At 63.9% G+C, this 24,739-nt stretch overlaps 2 protein-coding genes across 2 annotated transcripts in view; one reads left to right on the forward strand and one right to left on the reverse strand.

Annotated features, from left to right (window-relative positions):
• Positions 1 to 1,824, forward strand: part of CHLRE_16g689851v5 (uncharacterized protein) — an 11,072-nt gene extending 9,248 nt beyond the window's left edge. Inside the window, exons 12-14 of the mRNA XM_043071664.1 lie at positions 230 to 317; positions 465 to 551; positions 1,229 to 1,824. Coding sequence (XP_042915784.1) covers positions 230 to 317; positions 465 to 551; positions 1,229 to 1,528 — 475 coding nt within the window. The 3' untranslated portion in view covers positions 1,529 to 1,824. The remainder of the gene's footprint in view (positions 1 to 229; positions 318 to 464; positions 552 to 1,228) is intronic.
• An 8,672-nt stretch (positions 1,825 to 10,496) lies between these two features.
• CHLRE_16g689950v5 (uncharacterized protein) lies at positions 10,497 to 24,722 on the reverse strand. Its single transcript, XM_043071667.1, has 26 exons — positions 24,310 to 24,722; positions 23,982 to 24,079; positions 23,537 to 23,689; positions 23,126 to 23,299; positions 22,854 to 22,928; positions 22,443 to 22,664; positions 22,156 to 22,302; positions 21,833 to 21,920; positions 21,467 to 21,582; positions 21,040 to 21,102; positions 20,400 to 20,744; positions 19,464 to 20,222; positions 18,887 to 19,263; positions 18,271 to 18,482; positions 17,309 to 17,705; positions 16,946 to 17,048; positions 15,394 to 16,503; positions 15,112 to 15,180; positions 14,553 to 14,667; positions 14,189 to 14,384; positions 13,736 to 13,840; positions 13,303 to 13,444; positions 12,731 to 13,045; positions 12,379 to 12,456; positions 11,916 to 12,038; positions 10,497 to 11,447 (listed from the first exon to the last, which is right to left on the reverse strand). Exons 1-26 carry the CDS (start codon positions 24,503 to 24,505, stop codon positions 11,355 to 11,357), a joined length of 5,871 nt encoding a protein of 1,956 aa, XP_042915785.1. The 5' UTR covers positions 24,506 to 24,722; the 3' UTR covers positions 10,497 to 11,354.
• Between the last annotated feature and the right edge of the window lie 17 nt (positions 24,723 to 24,739).

Below are 24,739 nucleotides of genomic sequence, written 5' to 3' on the forward strand. Positions count from 1 at the left end.
GGAGGGAGGGAGGGAGGGAGGGAGGGAGGGAGGGAGGGAGGGAGGGATCCTTCTGGGCTGGGGACGGACGCGCGCGGGAGCGAGGTGGGCCCGCTGCTGCTGCCGCCGCAGGCTCCTGCTGATGCAGGCATCGTATCAATGACAGCGCGAGTGTGGCCAATCAACGCGCCCCTGTCTACCGATCGAGCGACACCCCCAACCCCCGCACGCACTACTTGTGCTGCTGCAGGTGTGACGTGTACGTGGTGCTAGGCGCCGACCCACAGCAGCGCTACAACGCAAAGATCAAAGGCGCGCTGCGGGACTTTGTGGAGAAGGTGCGTGTGTGTATCTGGGGAACCAACATGAGCTGTATGTCCGCTGCTTACTGGATGGTCGGAGTAAGTAAGCCAGCCAGCGCACCGCCACCTGCTGCCTACCTGCTGCCTCCTTGCTTGCCGCGCCGCCGCTGCTGCCGCATGCAGGGAAAAGGCGTTCTGCTGGCCGGCCCCCCAGTGGTGGCGGGTGTGGATGCGGCGGCGGTAATGCTGGCTGCAGCGGCCCCTGTGCCGGTGAGTGCGGTAGTAGTAGGGGTGCGGCCGCGGCTGTATGCATGTCAGTCGTCTGGGCGGCGCCATCCGTGCATTTAGTACCATGTGAGCATGAGTGGGCGGGTGGGTGGGTGGGTGGGTGGGTGGGTGGGTGGGTGGGTGGTGAACTATAGCATGCGAACGTGTGCAACCCTTTCGGGACCTTTGGTAGTCTGGAGGTCTTGGCCTTGACCTTGACATGGGCGGTGGCCACCAAGGTCACCCAGACCCACACCAGGAGTCCCGAATCCCGAGTCCCCGAGTCCCGAACCTGGGGGCGCAGGGGCGGGCGCAGCACAGCAGGACGCGGGCGGACACCTCAGGGCGCGGGGCGGCGGGGCCGCGGAGTGGGCACGCATGTAAAGGCGCAAAGCGGCGGGGACGCGGGGCGGGGTGCATTGCTGCGTGCAGTCCGCCGTATCCATGACTCTTCTCCGTGCGTCTCTTCCGTCGCTGCAACCTCAGCCTACATGCATACATACTGTTCTTTGCCAGCCTCACGCAGCATGCGTGTAAGATCTGGCGTGCAGCAGTGCCTACAAAACCCGCCCCCGGGCACACCCAGCCAGACATATATGCGTGCGAGCTTTGCCAAGTTGCTATCTAATGCGCATGCACACACGTTCTTTTCGCCTGTGCTGCTGCATGCGTCGTTGCAGTCGGACGAGTGGACCCGGCCCTACCTCATGTTCGCAAAGCAGAACGGCATCACGGCTGGCGGCGCCGCCTCTGCCGTGACACTGGACCGCGTGGCTTCTGAGCAATTCCGTGCGGCGCTGTCGCGGCTGCTCAGGATCAAGGACCAGCAGCAGGCCTCCAACGCCAGCGCTGAGTTCGCCAGCCTGAAGGCGCGCGTGATGGGCGTTCGGGCTGACCTGGACGCTTCCGATATCGCTGAGTTTGACGAGGTCCTGCGAGCGAGGATTGCCGAGTATGACCGCGACCTGGGCGCGCTGTGAAACCCACACGCATGTGCGCTGTCGTCTTTCTTTTGGAAGGTCTGGCTGTTTGAAGCGTAGAAAGGCTTTGCCCGCACGCACGTAGCGCGCGTGAAACCAGTTTTGAAGCGGGACTAAGGAAGGAGGGACGCCCACGGCTGTGAGAGATGGGGGATGGAAGGGGGCAAGTGCGGGACAAAAGCCTTGTTGATTGGTCCCAAGGCGTGTCGAAACTAAACTTACTTTTGGGGTAGAATCGTGTCAGCAGGCAGTGGGAGGCTCGTTTAATGCACGGCGCGCTAGTTTTGTGTTTCCCGCCCACCCACCCCTCATCTTCCTGCCCACAGCGTGATGAAGGCTCACAGTGGGGGCGTTGGTTGCGACGCTCGCTATCTATTTTCGTTTGAACTCGAGCGCCACATATTATAAATTGCTATTCCCTATTGTAGACAAGGGGTGTCAGCTTTGTACAGCTGGAAAATGGGCTGAGCCCCATTTAGCGCAAGGGGATGTGACGATGGGCACCGGCGACATGAACAGCACCCTTGCAAGCCCATCCAGCGGGACTGGCCACTATGCCAACGCCGTGCCGAGGCACCGACATGCCCTGTCCCCGCCACGCCACGCCACCTTACCCACGCCACTTCACGGTCCATGATACCCCAAATGCACCTCACCCACATCCCACTCAAGCACCGCAAACGGCTAGCCGGGCTCGGGCGCGGGATCCCGGGCCGCGACACATGTAAGGCTCGGGGACGCATGGTTTGGCTGTTGCAAACAATTTCGACATTCTTGCCCCAAGACGCTTGTCGTCGACATGTTTTGATACATGGATGTAAGATATTTAGGGGCCGAGAGCTATACTCGCGAACTGAAGAAAGTCAAGATGTCCATGGACTCACGAGGTCGCTTCTCGCTCCGGCCGAGTTTTCCCTGCCGTCTATTTTTCTACAATAGGTAATTGCAATTAATAATACGTGGCACTCGCGGTTTGTGCCAGTATGGTACTTTTTGTCGACGCAGGCAGGCACGCACGCACGCACGCACGCACGGACAGGGGCAATCCTGGGGGGCTTCGCCCCCCCCTGGATCGCTTCGCTCGGGGGGCTCAGCCCAAAAAATAGGCGGCAGGGAAAACTCGGTGCAAGGGAGAGCCACCTTTTCTTGTCGTTTGAACTGCCTGTGTGCAAGATGACGTGTCCGGGGGGTAGAATCTGCCCGGCGCAAGGTCGGCGCGGCGGGGTAGACCTGGTTTAATTAGAAGGGCGGCGTTTGGTGGGCGCCGCCAGGCCGGCCGTGGGGAGATGTATGGATCCCGAATCCTAACCCGCACGAGCACGGCCCGCAATCCCCCATATCAGTTTTGCTGCCCCCTGGACACCGCGTGTGTAGTTTTGGGTACGGAAGTAAGCCGAAGGCGACAACATTGCTGAGAGAGACACGGCACCGAATGCAAGACGATGTTGTGTGTGTGTGTGTGTGTGTGTGTTACATGGGCCCCGACGGTTATTGCGGCGGCCTTTCTTCACGGCGGGTTACCTTCCTCACCCCCCTCACCCAGGGCCGAGCCGACCCAGGAGTTAGGCAGCTCGATGGCCTGTAAAGGGTGCATGCCTGTAACCGCGTGTTCCGGGCCCAGACGGCATTCCGAACGAGCTGCTCCGCATCTTGCCTCACGGCATGAAACGAGCCCTACACAACACACTGAAGATCATGTACGTCAAGTCCACAATCCCGGAGTCCTGGGCCACTTCGGACACGGTCCTGCTCCCAAAACCTGGGGACGCTCTCGACATCAAGAACAAGAGGCCCATTGCTCTAGCCAACACTTGCTATAAACTGTACACCTCTATGCTCACCCTGGGCATCGGCGAACTGGCAGGCCCACTCCAGCTGTTCAGCGAACCACAGGAGGGCTTCCGGGCCTATTGCAACACGGAACGGCAGATACTGAACCTTGTGCATGTATTGGAGGACGCTGCCCTGTATGGGAAAGACGTATACGCAGTATATGTTGACTACAGCTCTGCGTTTAACACAATCGATCAGGACAGGCTACTCCAGATTATGTTCGATCTGGGCCTGCCCGACGACCTGATACGCGCAGTCCGCAACCTATACGCGCACGCCACCACCCGCATTCGTACTGAACATGGATGCACATCCGCCATCCCAATAGAACGTGGCACGGTGCAAGGCGACACCCTGTCACCTGTACTGTTTATCTTGTTCATGGAACCGCTTGTGCGGTGGCTCCACGCAGGTGGGCGGGGCTACCGCTATGGATGCCTCAGCCCGGAAGACAATGCACGGTACCACTGCAGCGCCGCCGCGTACGCTGACGACTTGGCGACCCTGACCACAACGCTGGAAGACCTGCAGATCCAATGCGACAAAATCTCGGACTACGCAGACTGGGCAAGCCTGCGAGTCAATCACACCAAGTGCGCAACTACCGCCATCTGGCACAACAAGTCCCGGTCCACCCCGACCCTTGACGGACCCACCGGCCAAGCCACGCTGAACGCGATGCACCGTGAACTGACTAACAAGCTACGAATTGGCAACACCACTGTACCGTACTACCCGCCCACAAAACCCTACAAATACCTGGGGGTGCAACTCACCTTCTCACTAGACTGGAAGGCGCAAGTCTCCCACGTCACGGAAACTGTGAAAGAAAAGGGCACGGCCATAGCCACATCACTGGCCACGCCGGCACAACGCCTACGCATGCTGCAGCAATGCATCCACACCTCAATCGCCTATGCATTTGCTGCGATGCCATACACGAAACAGGACATCGCAAACTTTGACGCTGCACTGGCCGGATACGCAAAACGGTGCTATGGGCTGCCGCGCAGCTTCCCTACCCGTACCACCCTTCTCCCAATCGATGAATATGGCCTAGGACTGGGCTCACTCTTACCCCAGTACGCGCGTGTGGCCAACCGCGCGCTTGTCCTTGCTCTAAACGACACAGGCCGACTGGGCGTGGTTACCCGTGCCCTCCTGCCACGGCAGCATAGCCTGGCGGGTACGAGCCTCGCACACCACCTACCTGCAGACAGAGGGCGCTTCTTCACAACTCTGCAACAGATGACCCTCGCTCGTGAGCATGGTATACAGCTCTTCTACAAGGGCACACCGTATACCACCCCTACCTGGTCAATTGTCGAGGCCCTGGACGCCGCAGCTGCAGCGCGCGCGGCAGCACCCCTCCCTGTCGAACACGTGCTCCCGCTAGCGGAACTCCAGCTCGAATTCAGCCACCTGGTCGACCGCAATACGAGCCGCCATCTGATTAGCACCCGGGAGCTCGAGAAACTCCTGGGGGCAAGCAGGGTCCGCCACAAACACAAAGTTGCGCTCAACAGGCTGAGTCTGGCCCTGGTTGCCACGGCGGGAATGGACGGAGACCAAATGCCACCGGAAAAACACGGGAGCCCGAACCCGCTTCCGCCTACCCAGCGTGTGATCCCACCCCTGGAAGAACTCCAGGCCCTCTCCGCACGGAACGACCCTCGACCCCCGGGCATGGCACCACCCCTCACCGCACTCATGACGGGAGGCCCCGCCCCACAGCCCCTCACCCCAGCCCCCAACACAACAACCCAAATGGACATTGAAGAAGCCAGCCCACTCTATCACAACCCGCCCTTGCAATACACGCCAACTGCCTTGGGGCAGATGGCCCCAATTCCTGCCCCAGCCGCGGATACCGCAGCTCCCGTCGCCCAACCCGAAGCCAACCTGCGGACACGGCCACGGAAGACGCCCGTCATGCGCACTCCCACACACCCAACTGCCCACTCCCGCCGCGTCACGAAACACGCTGCCCAAAAGGCCCGCATTGCAGAAAACACGCGCACAACACCCGACGACCTGCTCACCGGTGATAAAGCCGCAATCAGCACGGCTATGCGCCTCACAAATGGAGACGAAAGCCTGGCCGTTGGCATACGTGGGTACGAAACGGCACGTTCAGTGTTCACGGCCCTGGCAAAAGACATGAGCAGGCACAACCACCTCTGCAAGCCCCACCCAAGGGACCCCCCCTCATTCAACAACCGAACCCCGGTTACCCGCACGCAACGGCCCCTAGCCCCCGCAATAACCACTCTGCTCACTGCGAATGCGACCATGCCGTCTACTGGCGCCGTGCAAACCTACCTTCTCCACCGAGGGCAGCCAGCCGCGGCCGCCGCTGAGGACCCAATGGACGTCGACGCCGCAGCACCTGAGCACGACCAAATGGAAGTGGACGATAGTCAGCACGACCTGATGGAAGCGGACGATAGGCAGCGAGCCTCACCACTCAGGCTGTCTCGCCGGCGGGGCAAGCAAACACTTTGGAAACTAGCCCGGGAACGTGTAGTCAAGGACCTGGTCCACCCTCCCACCGATGACTGCACCAACGGAGATGCGCAGCTTACCTACGACCTGGATAATGATGGCCAGGAGCTGGCGGCCATCCTGTACCGCACAAACCAACAAACTGCCACAGATAAGGAAATTGCACGCAAACGCAAAGCGGGCGAGGACACAACCAACACCCGCGAGCCATACTTCGCGGTCCAATGGAAGCCATCTGTCATCCCACCCGGCCTAGTCACCGCCTTCTCACGCATGGGCTACGCCACGGTCACAGACGTGCGCTGCTACAAGCACCCACTGCAGGCTCGCCCACGCACAATGCAGCCCCACCCAGACGGGGCCGGCACGACAGACGCAGACACAGCAACAGCGGCCCAACCCGCCGGCATCCTACCTGCACACGCGCCGCCCATCGCACCTGCGCCCGGGCCACTCGAGACAACACATGCCCCACGTGCGGCCCTCTTTTCATCGAGGTCGACTCGTCTCCTGCGCCAAGTTACGTGGGCAAACAGCAATGAGCGTGAGCGTGACCTTAAGCATGACCTGGAGTGGGAGGAGCTGATCTCAGAATACACCAACCGACTTGCAGCGGGACCTGATGCACCCGCCCGCCCCACACGGCCTCCGAAGGATCGCAACCTGACAATGCGGCAACGCCAGGGCCGGCACGATGACGACCCGGGCGATCAAGCAACGCGTGCACGGGTGACCCGCGCAGCAACCATCATCTCTACCGTCCCCAGCGATCCCTACCACGACGTTTCCCCCCCAGGCAGCTACGCCATCACCACCCCCACAGCAGGCCGGGCCCTCCCCCGAGAGGCCCATGTCTATGAACCCAGCGGACGCTGGCTCGGCATGCTCACCTACGCACGCCTTCAAACGCTCTGGGAAAGCTTCAACCGGACCAACAACAACCGGACCAAGGCCTTCGAGGAGGCGGTGGCTGCCCTGCTGCACCGATACCGGCGCGACCCGGGGCAAACTGATCATAAGACGGCACCACAGCACCAGACGTCCCTCCCCTCGGCAACCGTCCGAGCCGTTGTGCGCAGCCTGCGAAACACCGGCAGGGGGAGGGTCAAGGAAATGTTTGCCTCACCCCTGAACCACACGACCGATGCCGATGAATACTGGAGCCGGGAAGCCGCTGATGTGGTGTTCGGCGCCCAACACGATGCCTACAGCACTGCATGGACGGGGCTCCACTATGCACACCCTCCTGCAAACCCTGATGCCTCACGACAGGCCCTCGTATGGGCCCTCGCCAGTGCCGAGACAGTCAACAACTCCCCGGAACCCACACTGACCATTCTAGTCCTCCCAAAGTGCGCAACTTACCCACACACACAGTGGCTAACCCACCCGCTCTGCCGCCGACTCGCCACCTGGACGAACGGAGAACTGGACTCCCCAGGCACAGCTGGGATGGAGCCTGGACTCGGCACTGACGTGCCCCTGCAGAAGCAACGCGGAACCATACTAGTTGCCGTTGGCAACACAGCTGGGCTAAACGCCTTCACGCAGAGCTGGAAAGGCCTTCGCTCCTCACTGGTAGCCGGCCCCCACGCACCCGCAACCGTCGCTGACACCCACCTCGGGTCCGGCACGTTAAACACGTCGTGTCCCCACATCCCACGTCACGTCTCCAAACATGCCAAGTACCTCGCAACTCACCTGAACATTGCCACTAATATGGTCACGCCTGACGAAGCTCCAGCGACACCGAGGTTGAATCGGACACAATTCCAACGTACACTGCCGCTGGCCCACAACCCCGAGGAAATTGTATGGACCGATGGCTCGGTATCCAAGACAACGACTGAAAACGGTAGAGAACTACAAGTGGCTGGGGCTTGTGCTTGGCATAAAGACCGTGTTGTCTACGTAAACCCAAATGGATTTGGCTGCACTAACACTATTACACGCGCCGAGCTCGCTGCAATTCGTGCAGCCCTGGAAGAATTCGGAGGTGAAACTAGTATGTTCGCGAAGAAAACGCTAACCATTGCCAGTGACTCAGCTGCAAGCTTGTATCTAATTAAACGGGCTATTGACGAACCACGTCGTTTACATCTGAGCAAACATAAGGCACTTTTGAGTTCGATCGCCGACCTGCTCCATGCACGAGCGAAGAGGGACGCACACACCGTTTTCCTCAAAGTCGTTTCTCACACGGGTCTGCACGGTAATGAAGAAGCAGATAAAGGTGCAGCAGACGTAGCTACAAGCACTAAACCGGCTGACGTCTCGGAGCTCGCTGACAATAACCCCCACGCCGCACACTGGTGGCCAGCAACGACCCGGACGCGGGAAGACGGCTCTACCACCGTGCACTACATCTCGGACCTCAATCGAGGCCTCCTGAAAACACTAGACCCTTCCTCCCATGGCGGTCATTCCAAACACACACTCTACACGACCAAGTGGGCGGAGTCCGCCCAACCCGGGTTCACTTCAGTTTGGGGCACCGTCCCAAAACTGGACAACCTTTGGACCCGTGTTTAGACGTGGTAGTACAGTCCGACGTGGAAACCAACCTTACCTACCCCCCATGCCTGTCGTGTCAGATTCACCGTCCGACTGTACTACCACTGCCGTACGGCCCTTCCCGTGCGGGGGGTCATGGGGGTGGGCCGGGGGGGTTTCACGACGCCAAACTGGTCTCCCCTGAGTCCCCCACGCTCTCAGCCCCTCCGTACATGTAGTAATGACTTGCTGGTCAAGTGGGAGGGCGGTCCACGCTCGCCTGAGGTCGAAATGGGCGGGTTTTGGCCCGCCAGCCATGCACCCGATGGGCGCGTGTCGGTCCGATCGGGCCAAAGTGTGCTGGAGAGAGCAGTAACTCACTCAATATGTTATTTAGATACCCAATATTGCACTGGAATGTACCCCGGGACAAAATGCGAGGCTCTGCCGACCAGCAATTTCGCGACCGGAGTCCCTCACACCGCCACATTTTCAATGCTCTATCATTGCCGTGTCTATTATTGACTATACGGAGCACTTTGCACGGCTTTTCAAGGGCTAAACGCTGCCCTTCGTGCACGTTGTCGCGGCATGTCGCTGCATTTTGCGAGCTCGGTGAGCGGACAGGCCACTCCAGGGACTAAAACAGCAAGTCATAACATATAAACGTCATGTATAAGCATTAGACGAGGTTTGGTCTTTGGACGGTGCGGCGTGTATGGGCACGCCCCCGAGTGAACCCGGGTTGAGTCTGCCCCACACCTGGACACTAGGGCCAGCACCGCCTACATGACGCACCCCGGCACTGGGCACAGCCTCCGACGCTTCATCCAGAATGCCAGGCAGGGAGGCCTCATCTGCCCCGCCCGGCTTGCGCTGTTCAAACTACGTGCGAGTGACACATGTGCACTCTGCGCCCCGATTCACCAGCGCGCTGGATCCCCCCCCGAACGGGGCAACGCAGGCCACCTTGCCGGCCACTGTGCGCACCCCCAACTTGTTGGGGCCCGCATCGCCAAACACAATGCCGCCGTCCGTATGATCGCGGAATGCCTGCACCATGGCGCCAACGGTGGCGGGTACATGTTGATGGACGCAAGCAGTGCAGATGCACGCCCCGAATACTGTGCGGGCACCTGCCCCCCCAAATGGATGCTGCGCAACAATATCCCCGAGGCCGACCGAAAAAGGATGAGGCCTGACATCCTGTTCATCCCATCCCTACCACGCTCCAACGTGGGGGCTAGTGGGCCCCGCGGCCTTACAACCGCCGGCCGACGGCAACACAAAGTTTACCTGATAGAAGTTGGTTACACATCGGACCTCCACCACAGCGAAAAGTGTGACCAGAAACAAGCCCAGCACACTCGCCTAGCCGACGCCCTGCGGGATGCAGGCTGGGACGTAGTATATAAAAAGGAGCAGATTGTGACGCTGGGCCACGGCGGCACTGTGTCAAACACCTTGGAACCCCTTCTCCGGTCGCTGGGTGCCACCACCACATCAGCAAAATCCTGCTGCTCGCGCATACACATGCACAGTGTCATCAGCCTGCGCACCACATCCCTTCTCTACTACCGCCTTGAGCGCGAAATGGGGATTGTGAACTCACGCCACGTCGGTCCCACTGGCGGCGCCACGGCTGCTGGCCCCAGCCCTCGCGATCCAGGCTAACTTCCCACCTTTTGACACGGTGGGGTGAGCAAAACTCACTCCTCCTTAAGAAACGCGGCCTCCTTCGTGAACCGCGTACATATTATTATTATTATTATTATTATTATTATTATTATTATTATTATTATTATTATTATTATTATTATTATTATTATTATTATTATTATTATTATTATTATTATTATTATTATTATTATTATTATTATTATTATTATTAACCGCGTGTTCATGCAACTCCTTTCGATCGCGCAGCAGGCTTGAAGGGCTGGAGCTGCGGGTTGAGTATAGGCAGGGCCGAACAGGAGTCCCAGGAAAGGGGCTTCGGGCCGTGAGTTGGTGATGCAGCTGATTATCAGCGTTCACGTCGAATTTACTACTGCCGGCGTGAGGCGGCGGCAGCAGCTGCTGGCATGGGGCCCGTGGCGGCATACATGCTTGTGGTCATTCCAACGGGCGCGCAGTGTTGGCCTTGCTTAATTGCTGGCATGTGTTGCCCCGCCGGCCATTACTCCCGCCACGCACGTCACCACGCGTACGCTGCCGCCGCCGCCCACATATTCCAGCGCACTATTTGTGCACTATTTGCCGCTTCTGTTACTAACTATTCTCGACACTACGGCACCTTTGTGATTTTGCACGGTATGACACGGCGGTACAGTGCCCAGGAGCAAGGATGACCCCTGCGCCCGGCCAAAAGTTGCAGTAATCCCAAACCTGCAATCTGCGGCTTGCACAGCAAACGGGGGAGCAGTCTAGGGACAAGTCATTGGGAGCCGCATGCAACTACAACCAGCAAGACCCGCACGCAAGCGGCCGGTAGGGCCACCGGAAAGGCGCTGGGGGTCCAAGGCCGGCGGCAGGCCGCCGCAGCGTGCCCACTCCGCGCACATACCACTCACTCTACCCCTGTGCGTGATAACCCTACCTCTTCCCGCCCTGGGCCACGTATGCTTCTTAGCGCGTAAAGCCAAGCCAAATTCATGCAATATATGTCCAAGCGCATTTAGTCATGCAAGCAAGGCGTGCACACGTAACTGGTCCTACATGCAAAGTAAAAACGACACAGCAACGTCTAAAGCCAGACAACCACCACGCGCGCACGTCATGCAATTGCCAGCATCGAGCACTGCCAGTCTGTCAATGTCTGCCGTTGGCTCGCAATTCCCAATTCTGTACCCCAAGCCACCATCACAAATGCACATACCGTACTCGCACGCTGCAGTTGGCACCTCCATACCAGCCCATTAATAAATACATATGATGCCCCCTCGCTCCTGCCGCCCTAGCTGCCCTAGCTAGCTAGCTAGTTAGCTAGCCGCGCCTAGCCATACTCCGCTGCGGACTTGCAGGGCAGCTTCATAAAGTAGTTGAAAGGCGCCGGAGGCAATGGGTCGCGCAGCGCCGGCGGCCGCACCTGCAAGCGAGGTGCAGTGTTGCATGGGTGCGAGGGGTGAGGTGCTGTGGCGGGGAGTGGTGGGCGGCATGCGGGCGGCATGCGGGCGGCGTGGCGCGAAGCACGCGCGCGTGCACGTGCGGGTACTGGGTGCCACGTCATGTGTGCGTGCGCGTGAGGAGTTGGTTGGACGGTGCATGGGGGGCCGGCAAGCAAAGGTGAATGTGGGCAGGTGCAACATTGGCTGCGTGTTGGGATCCCGGCGGGCTGTGAGGTGGACTGGAAGGTGTCTAGCTAGGTTCCCGCCCGCATGTGAGTGCGATGCGCGTCGCACTGCACGGCACAGAGGCGACCAGAAACGCGCGTGAAATGGATCACGAGCACATCGCGCCGCCTGGCCCCCCAACCCCCCGGCCCCGTCCCCGCGCCCGGCCCCCTTCCCCCGCCCGGCCCCCCACCCCGCCTGGCCCCCCACCCTGCCCGGCCCACCTGCCACAGCAGCACCAGGAACACGGTGGTTCGGAAGCCCAGCAGCGCCACCACCGCCACCAGCAGCAGGCAGCCGGCGATGCACAGCCAGGACGCGACAAAGTCCTGGAACGCCAGCACGGCCTGGGGGTGCATGCGCGGGCGGGCGGGAAGGAGGGAGGGAGCACGAGGGAGGGGCGAGTGGCGCAATGTGTGGATATGGGGTGTGCCACACGGGTTGCTGCCACACGGCACGGACGGCCGATGTCTACTACACTGTTACGTACCCCGTCGAGCCGTAAGGTTCAGCCGCGGCACTAGATAGGCCCCTGATTCCAGCTCTCCGCCCAGCAGCCCCTCACCCGTTGCCCTGCTTCGGATACTCCTTGCCTTTTCATCTCACGCAGCTAGGCCCGTCCATCCTCGCTGTACCTCGGGGCTGGAAGACGCTCTCCCTCTCGCAAGCCCCCTCCCCCCCACACACCTGCAGCCGCTCCAGCACTGACGCCACGTCATCAAACAGGTTCTGGAGCATCAGGCCCAACTCGATCAGCTCGGCGAACTGCAGGCAGATTCGTGAAAAGGTCAAGGCACGAAGCGCACAAGGGGGCCCGGCAGTGGTGGCCGTGGAGGCAGGCGGTATGGGCGGGGAAATCCACGGGCCGGCGGATTGGCTGAGGTCGTAGCGCGGCATGGGCTCAGGCCTAATACGTTGACCGTTACGTATCGTGCAGTATGTTTGCGGTTTGGGCACCCTGCTAGGTGCGCAGGTAGGCCCGCTGACCACTTGCATGGCGCATGGAGTGTGTGTGGGCACACCACCTCCCAAGTCTCACCTTCCTCTTGAACTCGGCCACAGTGCCCACCGCCACCTTGCTGTCTTCGCCCAGCTCCTCATCGCTGTCCGACTCAGCAACCACACCACCGCCAATGGTCACGTCGCCAACCGTGCCAACCGCCTCCCGCGCCGCCACGCCGCCGCCGGCGGCCGCCTGCGCCACCGCCGCCATTCCCGCACTGCCGGTGGCGGCCGCGGCGGCGGCGGCCATGGCGGCGCCGGGTCCGCCGCCGCCGGCTTCGCGCAGCTGCTTGCGGTGCCGCCAGTCCAGGTAGCGGCGGACGCCCTTGAGCGCCAGCATGAACACAAACAGCTGCGTGCGTGCGTGTGTGTGTGCGTGTGGGGGGGGAGGGCGGGGAACGGGTGGTGTGCTACAGGGTGAAGTGAGCAAGTGGGTGCGTGTATTGAACTCTGAAAGTGCGTGTGTTGTACAGTGAAAGAGAAAGAGACCCTCCAGCGCCGGGGCCTGCAGATTTCAAGTACGTGGGTTCGGGCGCATTGTTGCAGCGTGCGCCTGTGTGGGGCGGGTCGTCTGCGCGGCCGCGCGCCTCCCCTCTCGCGCCTACCTACCTGCATGGCTGTGGAGGGCAGGTAGCAGAGTAGCGCAATGCACAACATCACCTCCCAGCTGTCGCGGCTGCTGCTCCAGGTGCAGATGTGTTTGAACCAGGCCGCCAGCGAGTACAGCAGCCGCATACCGGCCTTGACGCGCCTGAGGCGCGGTGTGTGTGTGTGTGGGGGGGGGGGGGGGCATTCATGCGAACGGTATGTATCAAAGTGTTTTGGGGGGATGTGGAGGGGCGGAGCGGGGCGGACCGGGGTTACGGAAAAAGTGGTAAACGGTTAGGCAATCTTGACGGGGTGGGATGGAGATGTGTGGTGGGGTGGAGTTGGGGTGCATGGGATGGGCGTAGTCGCACCTACCGCTACGGTCAGCGGGATGGCCGTCGCCGCCGTCCCTGCCCTCCTGGCTGCCCAGCTCAAGCGCCCCTACTTTACTTACCTCCAGTTGGTCTTGGTCCGGCCGAAGTCAAAGGTGCTGCGGCCGTCGTCCAACAGGATGCGAGCCACGTCACCGGGGATGGGCGGCTGCGCGGAGGACAGCCAGCTGCAGGGAGGAGTGTGAGGGTGAGTGTAAGGGGGAGTGTGAGGGGGAGTGTAGATGGGAGTGAGGGGGGGAGTGAGGGGTTGAGGGGGTGCAGGGGGAGTGAGGGGGTGGAGGGGGGGAGTGAGGGGGGGGGAGTGAGGGGTTGCGGGGGTGGAGGGGTTGGAGGGGGTGGGGGCTCGGGGCGCAAAGAGAGGGGGAGACAGGAGGCATAAGGGGCAGCAGGCCAGGAAAGGGAATGGGGAAGGGGTCAACACAGCGGGGAGCCTGACCAACGGCAAGCACGAACGACACCCCTACCACCAACACTGCACATTACACGATCGACACACGCGCACACAGCGCACCCACCCCTCGGCTATCTTTCGCGCGTCCGCCTCCATCTTGAGCCCCGTGTCGCCATCCAGCTCCAACTCGTACAGCGAGTCCGGCAGCGCCGGTGCCAGATAGGCGGCAGACAGCGCGGCGGGCGAGGCGTAGTTGACCTTGACGCCCAGCACGCCCACAAGAGGCGAGGCGCCGGAGCCGGAGCCGCCGCCGACAGCGCCTGCGCGCGAGCGTGGATGGCGCGTAACGCGCTATGCGGCAGGGGGGCAGGAACTACCGTACGTTTGGCGGGACAGGGGGCACTGCATAACGCGCCCGCACACGCACACGCACACGCACACGCATACGCTCCGGCGCGTACGTGCGCACGGCTGCCCCGGCGCCGCACCGTTCATGTACATGGCTATGACGTGCCAGTTGCGTTTGAAGGGGCGCACGCGGCCCAGCTTGAAGCGCACACGTGACACCAGCGTCAGGCTGTCACTGAAGGTCAGGCCCATCACCTGGCCGCGCGTGTTACAGATAGAGCACAAGGAAAAGCGCAAGGACAGTGTTTGCTGTGTGTGTGTGTGTGTGTGTGTGTGTGTGTGTGTGTGTGTGTGTGAGAGGCCGTGCGTGCGTGTGTGAAGGCGGCAGATATACCGAAGAAAGCAAACAAGCCAGAGCACGCGCGTTGCGCATGTGTGCAGCAACAGGAGCGTTCTGGCGGGCGGGTGGCATGCGCAAGCACCCAATAGACTCGAGCATTATCTGCCATCCGAGGACGCCGCTTCAGTACCCCACAGCCGAACCTCCGTCCACGCATCGCAACCGCACCCACTTCTCAAGCAGAAATAATGACAATACCCGGTACGCCAGTGCACGTTTGGCGGGGGCGTGTCTTCGGGGAAAGTAGCAGTGCTACCCCACCGCACCCGGTTCCCGCCCAGCACCCGCATCCTGCTCACCGTCTTGACACTGTTTGAGAAGATGCCCACCGTCAGGATGGTGGCGGGCGAGTACAGAGGCATGACCACCTGCATGGAGGGCGGGGGTGCAGCACGCCACACACACGGGCCAGCAACGGTTACACACGCAGCCCGCGCTACGGTGTCGGGCCCCCAACGCTTGGCCCCAGCCAGTAGTACCACCTCCGATACCACACACAGCCAGTGCCCCCGGCCCGCACCCCAGCCCGCCTCCTGATCGACGCCGCTGCCCGCGCCCCGGCCCGCGGTCTGCCGACGCACCTGCCACTGCGGCAGGTTGCCGGCGCCGTCCGCCGGAGCGCGGTCCGCGGTGCGCAGCCAGTGCGGCCCGCACTTGACGATGCAGCAGCAGCTGCTACCCGGCACCGCGCCGCTGCTGTTGAGCGACGTGATGCGCAGCACCAGCGAACCCAGCGCGCGCGGAGCCTGCTTCGGCCGGCCGAACGGCGGCGGCGGCACGCCGCCGCCGCCGCCGCCGCCCGCAGCCGCAGCCGACGGGGGGCCGGCGCCGGCGCCGGTGGCGGCGGCGGCTGCTGCCGCCGCAGCGGCGGCGGCAGCGCCGGCACTGGAGAGCAGCTGCGGCAGTCGGCCGGTGCCGTTGGGGCCCAGGCCGCTGTAGGCACTTAGGCCGTACGGTTCGAGGAAGGAGGCGCCGGCGTCGTAGCCGTTCCCGCTGGCGGCGGCGGCGGCGGCGGCGGCGGATGGCGGCTCCAGCTCGCCGCTGCCGCTGCTGGCGCCGCGGTCGAGGCCGCGCAGGTGCAGCAGCTGCGGCTGGTGGTGCTGCGTCATGTACTTCTGCGTGAGGAAGGGGTGGGGGCTGGGGTAGAACCCGACCGCGCCGCCGTCGCCAACCGTGGCTGCGCAGCCGCCCACACCGACGGCCCGGGCGGCGGCGCAGCCCAGTCGGGCGGCGGCGCCGCCGAAGCGGCGCCCGCCCTCCGTCACCGCCAGCGCCGCTCCGGTGGCGGCGCGGGCGGTGTTCCTACCCATAGCCGCTAGGTCAGCACCCCCTGGCAGCTGAGCCCTGTGGCCGCCCGGCGTCAGGACGTCGCCGGGGCCCAGGCCGGCGCCGCCGTGCACCTTGAGCGATGCCAGCTGCGACGGCAGCCGCCCCTGCGCATCGTCCTCACCAGCACCGCTCCTCTGCCGCCTCGAGGCGCCGCCGAGCCCCGTCCAGCCCCACCAGCCGCTGCTGCCGACGGCGTTGCTACTGCCGCCGCCGCCGCCGCGGCTACTGCCGCCGCTGCGGCTGCTGCTGCCGCCAGCGTTGCTACTGCCGCTGCTGCTGCTGCGGCCCTCGCTGGACCAGGCGCCCCGCAGCCAGGCAAGGGAGCCGGCGGCAAGGCGGTGAGCCATCACGGACAGGTCCTCCTGCACACACACACACACACACACGCACGCACACGTAATGTTTTCCTTGTGCTCTTTAACAAACACACACACACACACACACACACACACACACACACACACACACACACACACACACACACACACACACATGCGCCTGTGCCTGACAATCCTGGCACAGCGCAGCCTGGGCTTACGGGCCCCGGCTGGTGCCCTGCCACACCGTAGGCTTGGCCCGACACGGGGCCCGCCGCCACGTGCCCAGAGACCTGCCGGTGACACCCCGGCCGCGCGTGTGTACGGTACCCCCGCGTGCGGTTACCGTGCGTGCTTACCCGCAGCCCCGCAGCCCATGGTACCGGCCCAACGCCTCGCACCCCCTCTCCCCTTGCCTCTCCCTCGCCTCGCCACTCCCTGCCTGCCTCTGCCGCTGCCGCTGCCCTCCCAGCCGCCCCTGCCTCACCACCAGCGTGCTGCCCCTGAAGTCGCCGCGGGCCGCCTTGCCGCCGCCGATGCGGCTGTAGCTGCGCACGAACCAGTCCGCCACGTCCACATCCACACCCGAGCTGCAGGGGACCAGTCGGCGGCGGGGGGTGCATGCGATATGGGGTGACCATATCACAAGTTTGAAACATGGGGGGGGGGGGCAGCCCTGCGTCTGTGTGCGGTGATGTCACCATCAGCACTATGCTGCATTTGCCCCTCCGGCTCACAGCTGGCGGTGTCAGCACCTCCCACTCCCGGACTGCCTCTTGCCCCCACGCTGCAGTTTGAGAACCCTCCCATCCTGCCTGCCCCCGACGCCGCCCCCGACGCCGCCACGCACCTGTCCAGCACCTTACGCAGCAGCGCCGTGTCACCCATGACCGGACCCACACCCGCAGGCGCCGCCAACATGCCGCCGCCGCCGCCGCCACTTGCCGGTCCACCTCCCCCCAGGCCGCCGCCGCCGCCGCCTCCCGCGCGCCCGCTCCCGCCACTGCCGCTGTCACCGCTGCCGTACTCCGCCTGCTGCGGCAGTTGGTCCGAGTACGGCACCACCTCCACGCGGTCGCCGGGGCTGGCGTAACCGCCGTAACCGTACTGCCCGCAGCCGCCGCCGCCGCCGCCGTACGCGCCGCCGGCCTCGCTCATGAGCTGCGAGGGGTCTGTCACCAGCGGCAGGCGGAACAGCGCGGCACGCTCGTCCAAGTCAGCAATCTGAACCACCAGCCGTACCGCGCCTGGCAAAGGAGGGGAGAGGGAAGCAAACACATTCATAAGTAATTAAGAAGTGAAGGCGTAGCGAGGGAGGGGAATACAGTCAGGAAAAGTAAGGAAGCGGTAGGGGGCGAGAGGAGGGAGCGAAAGGGCAGAGCAGGAGGAGGAGAGGGCGGGAGCACAAAGTGATTGGGGTTGTATGTGTGTGTGTGTGTGTGTGTGTGTGTGTGTATGTGTGTGTGTGTGTGTGTGTGTGTGTGTGTGTGTGTGTGTGTGTGTGTGTGTGTGTGTGTGTGTGTGTTGCCCTGTGCTAGCAGGTGGTGTGGGGTTGTGCAGGTGCGCCAGCAATGGCAATGGGCGTGCAGAACAAGAGCCGCTAGGTGCGTGGCGCGTGTGCGGGCTGGCGCCCCTCGCCCTCCTCCCTGACTCTAACCTGACTCAACTCCCTGGGCCCAGCATTCCTCCCTCCCGCTGCCCTCCACCCCCCTCGCCCATGTGCCCATACACGAGCCAAGCCCCTCCCCCACACCACACACATACACACACACACACACACACACACACACGAACACACACACAGTCACGCACCCAGCTCCGGGTCCTCGAAGGGCAGTGTCAGCTCCACGGGCTTGCCCGCCACGCCCATGTCACGCCGTGCCGCCGGGCCGCCTCCTGCTCCCCCTGCCCCGCCGCCTCCTGCCCCGCCGCCGCCGCCGCCATTGAGCGGGGCGCTGCCCAGCACGTGATCCAGCAGGTCGTACAGCGGTACGTACAGCCGCCCCACCACACGGCCGCGGCGGCTGCGGCAGGATTGCCGTACATGGAAGGAGGGGGAGAGGGAGAGGGGGGGCGGGGTTGGTCCAGTGCAGGCCTGGGTTGAGGCGGCGAGGGCCAGCGAGGCGGAGCATGGAGGGCAAGACAACGGACGGGTAAGCAGGGCAGGGTGCGCATACAGCTGCACACGCCCGTGGACGTACACACGCGGGCGGACACACGCGGCCGCGCACACACACAGACACACAGGCACACACATGGACACAGACAAAGACACACACACACACACACACACACGCAGCCGCACGTGTGGGCACACATGTTTTCCTTGTGCTCTTTAGCACGTGTGGGCACACACACACACACACACACACACACACACACACACACACACACACACACACACACACACACACGCAGCCGCACGCACCGGGCGTTGGGTGTGGCGTACAGCGCCAGGGCCACCGGCGAGTTGGGCAGCGGCCGAGCCATTGTGAACACAAACATGGACGGCTGCAGCGCAGACACGTTGCCGCCCCAAGCACCGCCGCCGCCGCCGCCCAGGCCGCCGCCGGGCGCCAGCAGCGGCGCGCGCATCGCGCCGCCGGGCGCACTGGCGGCCGAGCGCATCGGGCCGGTGCCTGTGCCTGTGCCTGTGTAGGCGCCCTGCCGGGCCTCAGCCATGAAGGGCGGCAGCGAGGCGGCGGAGGCGGCGGCCACCGCGGCCACGGTGTCAGCGGCGGAGGAGCTGGGCGGCGCCGTTAGCCAGCGCAGGCGGCCCTTCTCCGACTGCTTGTCCAGGCTGACCTGTGAACGGGCCGGTGCCGCGTGCGTGCGCGCGTGTGAGCTTGTGGTTAAAGGGAAATCAACAGGAGTGAAAACATTACAGGCGCGTCGTGAGCTTGTGTGTGCGGTTGCATGGGAGGTTGTGTGGGAGGTGGGACGCAATCTGCACACACAAAGCCAAAGCCGCCCGATGCCCCGCACTGCACGCCCGCATCTGCCACCTTGAAGTAGCAGAACATGCCACGCGCCGGGCCGCTGCCGGGGCCGCCGGGGCCGCCACCGCCGCCGGTGCTGGCCTCGGTGCCGCCGCTGCCCTTGCTGGTCGGGTCTGAGCCCGCGTACAGGGCGCTGCTGCTGCCCTCATCCACGTCCTCATGCCCGCCACCCAGCAGCGTCGCAGCGCCAGCCGCGCCCTTGATCTCGTCGCGCAGCCGGTCGTCACCACCACCGCCGTCGTCAGCGCCGCCAGGTGCGCCGCCGCCGCTGCGGCCGCCGCCGCCGCCCGCCGCCGCCTCGTCCTCCTCCTCCATCAACTCGTCCATCTGGCTAGTGTTACTGCCACCGCCGCCGTTTGTGCGCCGCCTGCCGTTGGGGCCGCCGCCAGCGGCGCCGCCGCCGCCGCCCGCGCCGTGGTTCCAGTAGCCTAGCGTGAGCGCCCACATCGTGCCACCCACCACCTTGCCCGTCACTGCCGCCGCCGTCGTCGCCAGCACGCCCCTGGGCGCCCCCGCCGCGCGCACGTCGCCCGCCCCCGTCCCTGCACCCAGCCCCGCCACCCCCTCCGCGCCGTCCCCTGTGGCCTTGGCCGCGGCCGCTGCCGCCGCCGCGACCTTGCTGTTTGGCAGCACGCCTCCGTGCCCGAGGGTTTTGTCGCGCAGCATCTTCTGCTCGCGGCGCAGCCGCAGGTGGCCCTGGTGTCGGAACAGGAAGCGCTTGAGGCCATGCTGCATCTCGGGCGGCGCGCGCGACATGCCGTGTGCCTGCGATTGTGGGGAAGAGCACATTGGATATCAAGCGCAAAGAACGCGCATTCGATTGCATGTGTGTTCAAAGACAAAAAAGAAGCCCATTGTGTGTGTGTGTGTGTGTAGTGTGTGCAGCCGCAGCCGCAGCGCCATCCTTGCCCCTCTATCTCCGCCCCCTCCGCTGCCGCTCACCTCAAAGGGCCCCTGCTGCGCGGACGTTGTAGCGGTGGCGCCGGATTCGGACTTGAGGGTGCTGGCGCGGCGCCACAGCTGCTTCGCCGCCTGGGCAGCGCGCTCGCCCGGCGCTGCGCCCGCCTCGCCTCCAGCTCCTCCTCCGCCTCCGCCACCGCCGGCTATGCCATCGCTAGAAGTGGGCGCGATTGCGGCTGTGGGGGCCTTGGAGCTGGTGCCAAAGGAGGTGCCGCCTCCGCCTCCGCCTCCGCCGCCGCCCTCCAGGCGCACACGCTTGCGGCTGATGCCCCCCACCGCGGCGCTGGACACCAGCTGCTCGTAATTCAGGTCCACCAGCCCCACCACCTGGAGGGAGGGCAGGGTCGGCATTGAGGTAAGGAAGGGAGGGAGGGAAGGAAGGGAAGGAGGGAAGCGAAGGGAGGTAATGCAGGCTGCGGTGACGAGCACGGGGGCATTGCACAGCGAACGAGGGTCACCGTCTTGCCAACCCAAGGGCCCTGGGTTTCAGGTAGAAAAGGATACCAGGGCAAGAAGTTTGAAAAGCCTGTAGCCCCAAATCCAGCAGTCACGCCCATACCCAGATCCACTTGCGGGATGCGCCTTCCAAGCCCTGGCCCAGCCCCGGCCTCCGCAGACTCACTGAGATCTTGATCGCCATGACACACGGCTCCTCGTACAGCGTGCCCATCTGGCTGTGGATCACCTGGGCAGGGACGGGGCGGCGGGAGGACGGGCGGTGTGACTGGGGGGTTGCGGAATGGGTGGTTGGTTGATGCCAGGCTGACTGCGGCCCTGACACCAGGCGAGGGCCCACACTAAGGACGGGCCGGGCCCTTTGACATTGCACGCCCACACACCGCCGAGCCGTGTCACTATTCAACACGACTGCCGTTTCCAATGCGCAGCCTCGCTCGCAGCAGCTCCGACCCACATCCCACAGCAGCCCTGCGGCCTGCCCCCTTGGCCCGCCCATTCTGCTGCCCACACGCTCCTCCCACCAAATGCGCCATCCGGTCACACGGTTTCGCCCCCCTCCAGCACCCTGGACTCCCGGCCGCTGCGCCCACCTGCGGCATACTCTTGGTGCCGCAGGGGGCTGACAGGTTGCTGGTGACCACCCCCGGCTCGTCCACGTCGGTGGCGGCGGCCGGCGGCGACAGCATGCAGGGCGCCGCGCTGACGCCTGGCGGAGGAACAAGAGGAGGGAAGCAGAGATAAGGAAGGAGGCAGGGGGCCCAGTGTGAGGGCGGCGAGATAAAGGCATACGGTGCAAAACCGTAGGTGGTGTGGTGCTGCCCCATGTGCCCGACAGCACGGCCTAACCCGCGTCCTGGTCCCGTACGTGTCACGTAGCCGCGTCCCCGTGCTGGCGAAACCCCCACACGCGCCTCTGCCGCCTGCTGCCCCCCGCCTATCCTGCTGCTGCCCCTCACCCTTCTCCGCGGCCGGCTCCACCCACGCCGCCACCAGTAGGTCGCCGCACGAGCCCGGCTCGGGCTGACCCGTCTCGTCGTCAATGGCCTGCGAGTGACCCGGGGCACACGGGGCATGCCGCATGCGCACACTAACTGCAAGGCTTGGGAGCGGGCCAGATGCGCGAATAGCTGTAGCCTACAGGAAAAGGCCCTACAGGGACCGGCTCACCAGCCGCCGTGGCTCCGCGGGACGCCCACACGCCCACCCCGCCTTACAACCGCACAGCCGCAAACCGCCCACAGCAGCCCTGACTAACGCTAACGCCGCCTTTAGACCCCACCTGCAGCTCCAGCACTGTGTTGAGCGGGCGCGGGCGCTCCGCTGCCAGCAGCGGCCCCAGCGGCAGCTCGGCGGCGCCCACCAGTACGTCGTCACCGTACGACTCGGAGCTCCACACCTGCAGCTGGACCACGCTGCCCGCGCGGCCCTGCGCGTGGGAAGGCAGGCTGTGCTGTAAACAAAAGCACTCAAGGTTGACACAGCGTGTGTGTATGTTATATGTGTGTGTCTGTAAGCCTCTCCCGTTACCTCATCGTTGACCGCTGGGCATCCCTTGCCCCGAATCACCTCGAGACAGGCGCGCGGGAAGCTGAACACCTCGTTCCACTGGACAGTGTTGTTGGCGGCGGCCGCGGAGCCGCCAAACGCGCCTCCGCCACCGCCCGTCGCGCCCGACACTGCTACAGCCTGCGTAGACCCGCGCGGCTGGTCATTGACCAGCAGCAAGCAGTAGCAGGTGTGGTCAACGCCCTCGTACGTGGGCCACACCAGGTGCCGCCCGGAGCGGACCTGTGGGCAGAGGGGGTCGAGCGGGGTTGGTGGAGCGGCCTCGGGTGGCAGGCGCCGCGGGTGGCTAAGCCCGCGTGGCTAAGACGCCGTGTGACGTGTTGCGGCGTGTGCCTGACGCTGTGGTGCCAGGACACCCTGCATGAAATGCCAAGGGGGTGCGTACGGCGCCCGCAGCTGCCCTCACCGTACCTGGATGTATACGGGGCGTGCACTGGGGCCCGCGCCGGGCCCCGCCGCGCCGCCCAGCGAGGTGTCCAATGCAGCCTGGGGCGCAGAAGGAGAATAATCATGTGAACAAGCAGGGCGAGCAGTCGCTTTCCTACTGATATTGCCCAGCAGGCGAAGATGGAGGCCCAGCCATCCGCCAGAGGGCAGAGGCCCCGGACCACGCAACCCAGTCGCCGCCACTGCAGCCCGCAACCCGCAGGCCCCGCCCTGCCCCGCTTTTCCGCACCGCTCACCCGCCCCGTGTCGCAGGCGGCGCCGCCGTTGGCCTGCATCAACAGCGCCCTCCCACTGGCACCGCCGCCGAAGCGCACACGGCGACGGCCGCGGCCGCCTGCCGGGCGGATGCAGACGGTGAAGAGGCGACTGATGTTGACCAGGCGCATCAGGTTGACCCACTTGACTCCGTCCTGCAAGGGATGAGTTCGAACAGTATATGCGTTGCCATCTGCTAACAGAAAGTGCTACATCTTTCAAGGTCCGGAGGTACATAAGCTTGTGTAAGACGACGAGCCCGGAAGCCGCGGCTGGTCACCAGCAGTCCAACGCTCCGTGCGCCCAGGCGCCCGAACCCGACAAACAAGCAGCTCAGCCATGGCCCCCCCCCCATATCCAGCACACAGCTCTTCACAGCAGCCCCTGCGCACCTGCACCACTGTGGTCGACACCGGTACCGCCCGCGCCCGGCTGCCTGGCTGCTGCGGCTGCTGCGGGCTGCCGCCGCTGGACAGGCCGGCACCGCCGCTGCTGGTGCCGCCGCTGGCGCGTGGTACTAGCGCCGCGCCGTGCCCTCGAATCGCCTGGGCAGAGGACGAGCGCGCGCAAAACATTATGTACGGTATGCGCACATGGATTGGTATGCTGTGACTTTGCTGCCTTGCAGAGGTCGGGCGACCAGGCGTATCGGGCAGGGTCGTCACCTGCACGCCCCTGCACCTACGAGCACTGCCCGACGTCTTGCGGTCACAGCCCGCTCAAAGCTGCCATCGGGGCCTAGCATGCGCGTGGAGGTTACATGTGCACGCGAACCGAGCTAAAGCTTACTCCACCGAGCCACCATGCAGCCCAGCAGGCGGGGCTCATGCAGCTTACCGCCGGGGTCACTGCGTTGATCGCGGTGCGGGGCCGGAACAGCCCCATCACCGAGCCCAGGGCGCTGCTCACGCCGCCGGCGACCACTCCCACCGTGCCTGTGACCGCAGCCATTGCGTTGGAAGTGTGCATGCGATGTCCGTTGCCGCAAAATTGAGTTGGATGGGGAGGGGAAAGCCACGGGTTGCGCAAGCGTGAGGCCGGATGTGGAAGGGGGCCTTGGCTTGTACACAGCTAGTATACAGCCACACATCTTTGCAAATCGCACACCAGTAACGTCCTGAGTTCCCCGGGAAGCCGTAGCATAACGTCCTCGGCGCAGACTCACTTGAGCGGGAAGACCGCACCCTGCGGGTTCCGCTCAATCCCCCTCCTGGAGGTACATCATCGCTCGGCTGCTGCAGAAGCGGCCCCATGTCACCAGAGCCAAAGTCCGGCACCAGCTCCCCGGACGTGAAGCCGTTGTCCAGCTGCGGTGCGTCATCGTTGGGTTCATATGACGGGGAAATCCGGGTGGGGGCCATGTTGACAACGCGTGACTCTAACTACGAGGTTGCGCTAAGGTTCCGGCTGCCGCGAACGACAACTTGGAGCTGCCAAGTTGAGCTATGAAACGCGGCATATGGCTGGGGCTCGAGCGCAGGCAACGTTGACAGCAGTTGGCGAAAGGCCGGAACAAATGAGCTCGGCTTTGGCCATTTGCGGTTGCAATACATAGTGCGAATTGTATCCTTTGCTATGCTCATGTCTGCTCTCAC

The sequence above is a fragment of the Chlamydomonas reinhardtii genome, chromosome 16, assembly GCF_000002595.2.
Source record: "Chlamydomonas reinhardtii strain CC-503 cw92 mt+ chromosome 16, whole genome shotgun sequence".
Classification (NCBI taxonomy): domain Eukaryota; kingdom Viridiplantae; phylum Chlorophyta; class Chlorophyceae; order Chlamydomonadales; family Chlamydomonadaceae; genus Chlamydomonas; species Chlamydomonas reinhardtii.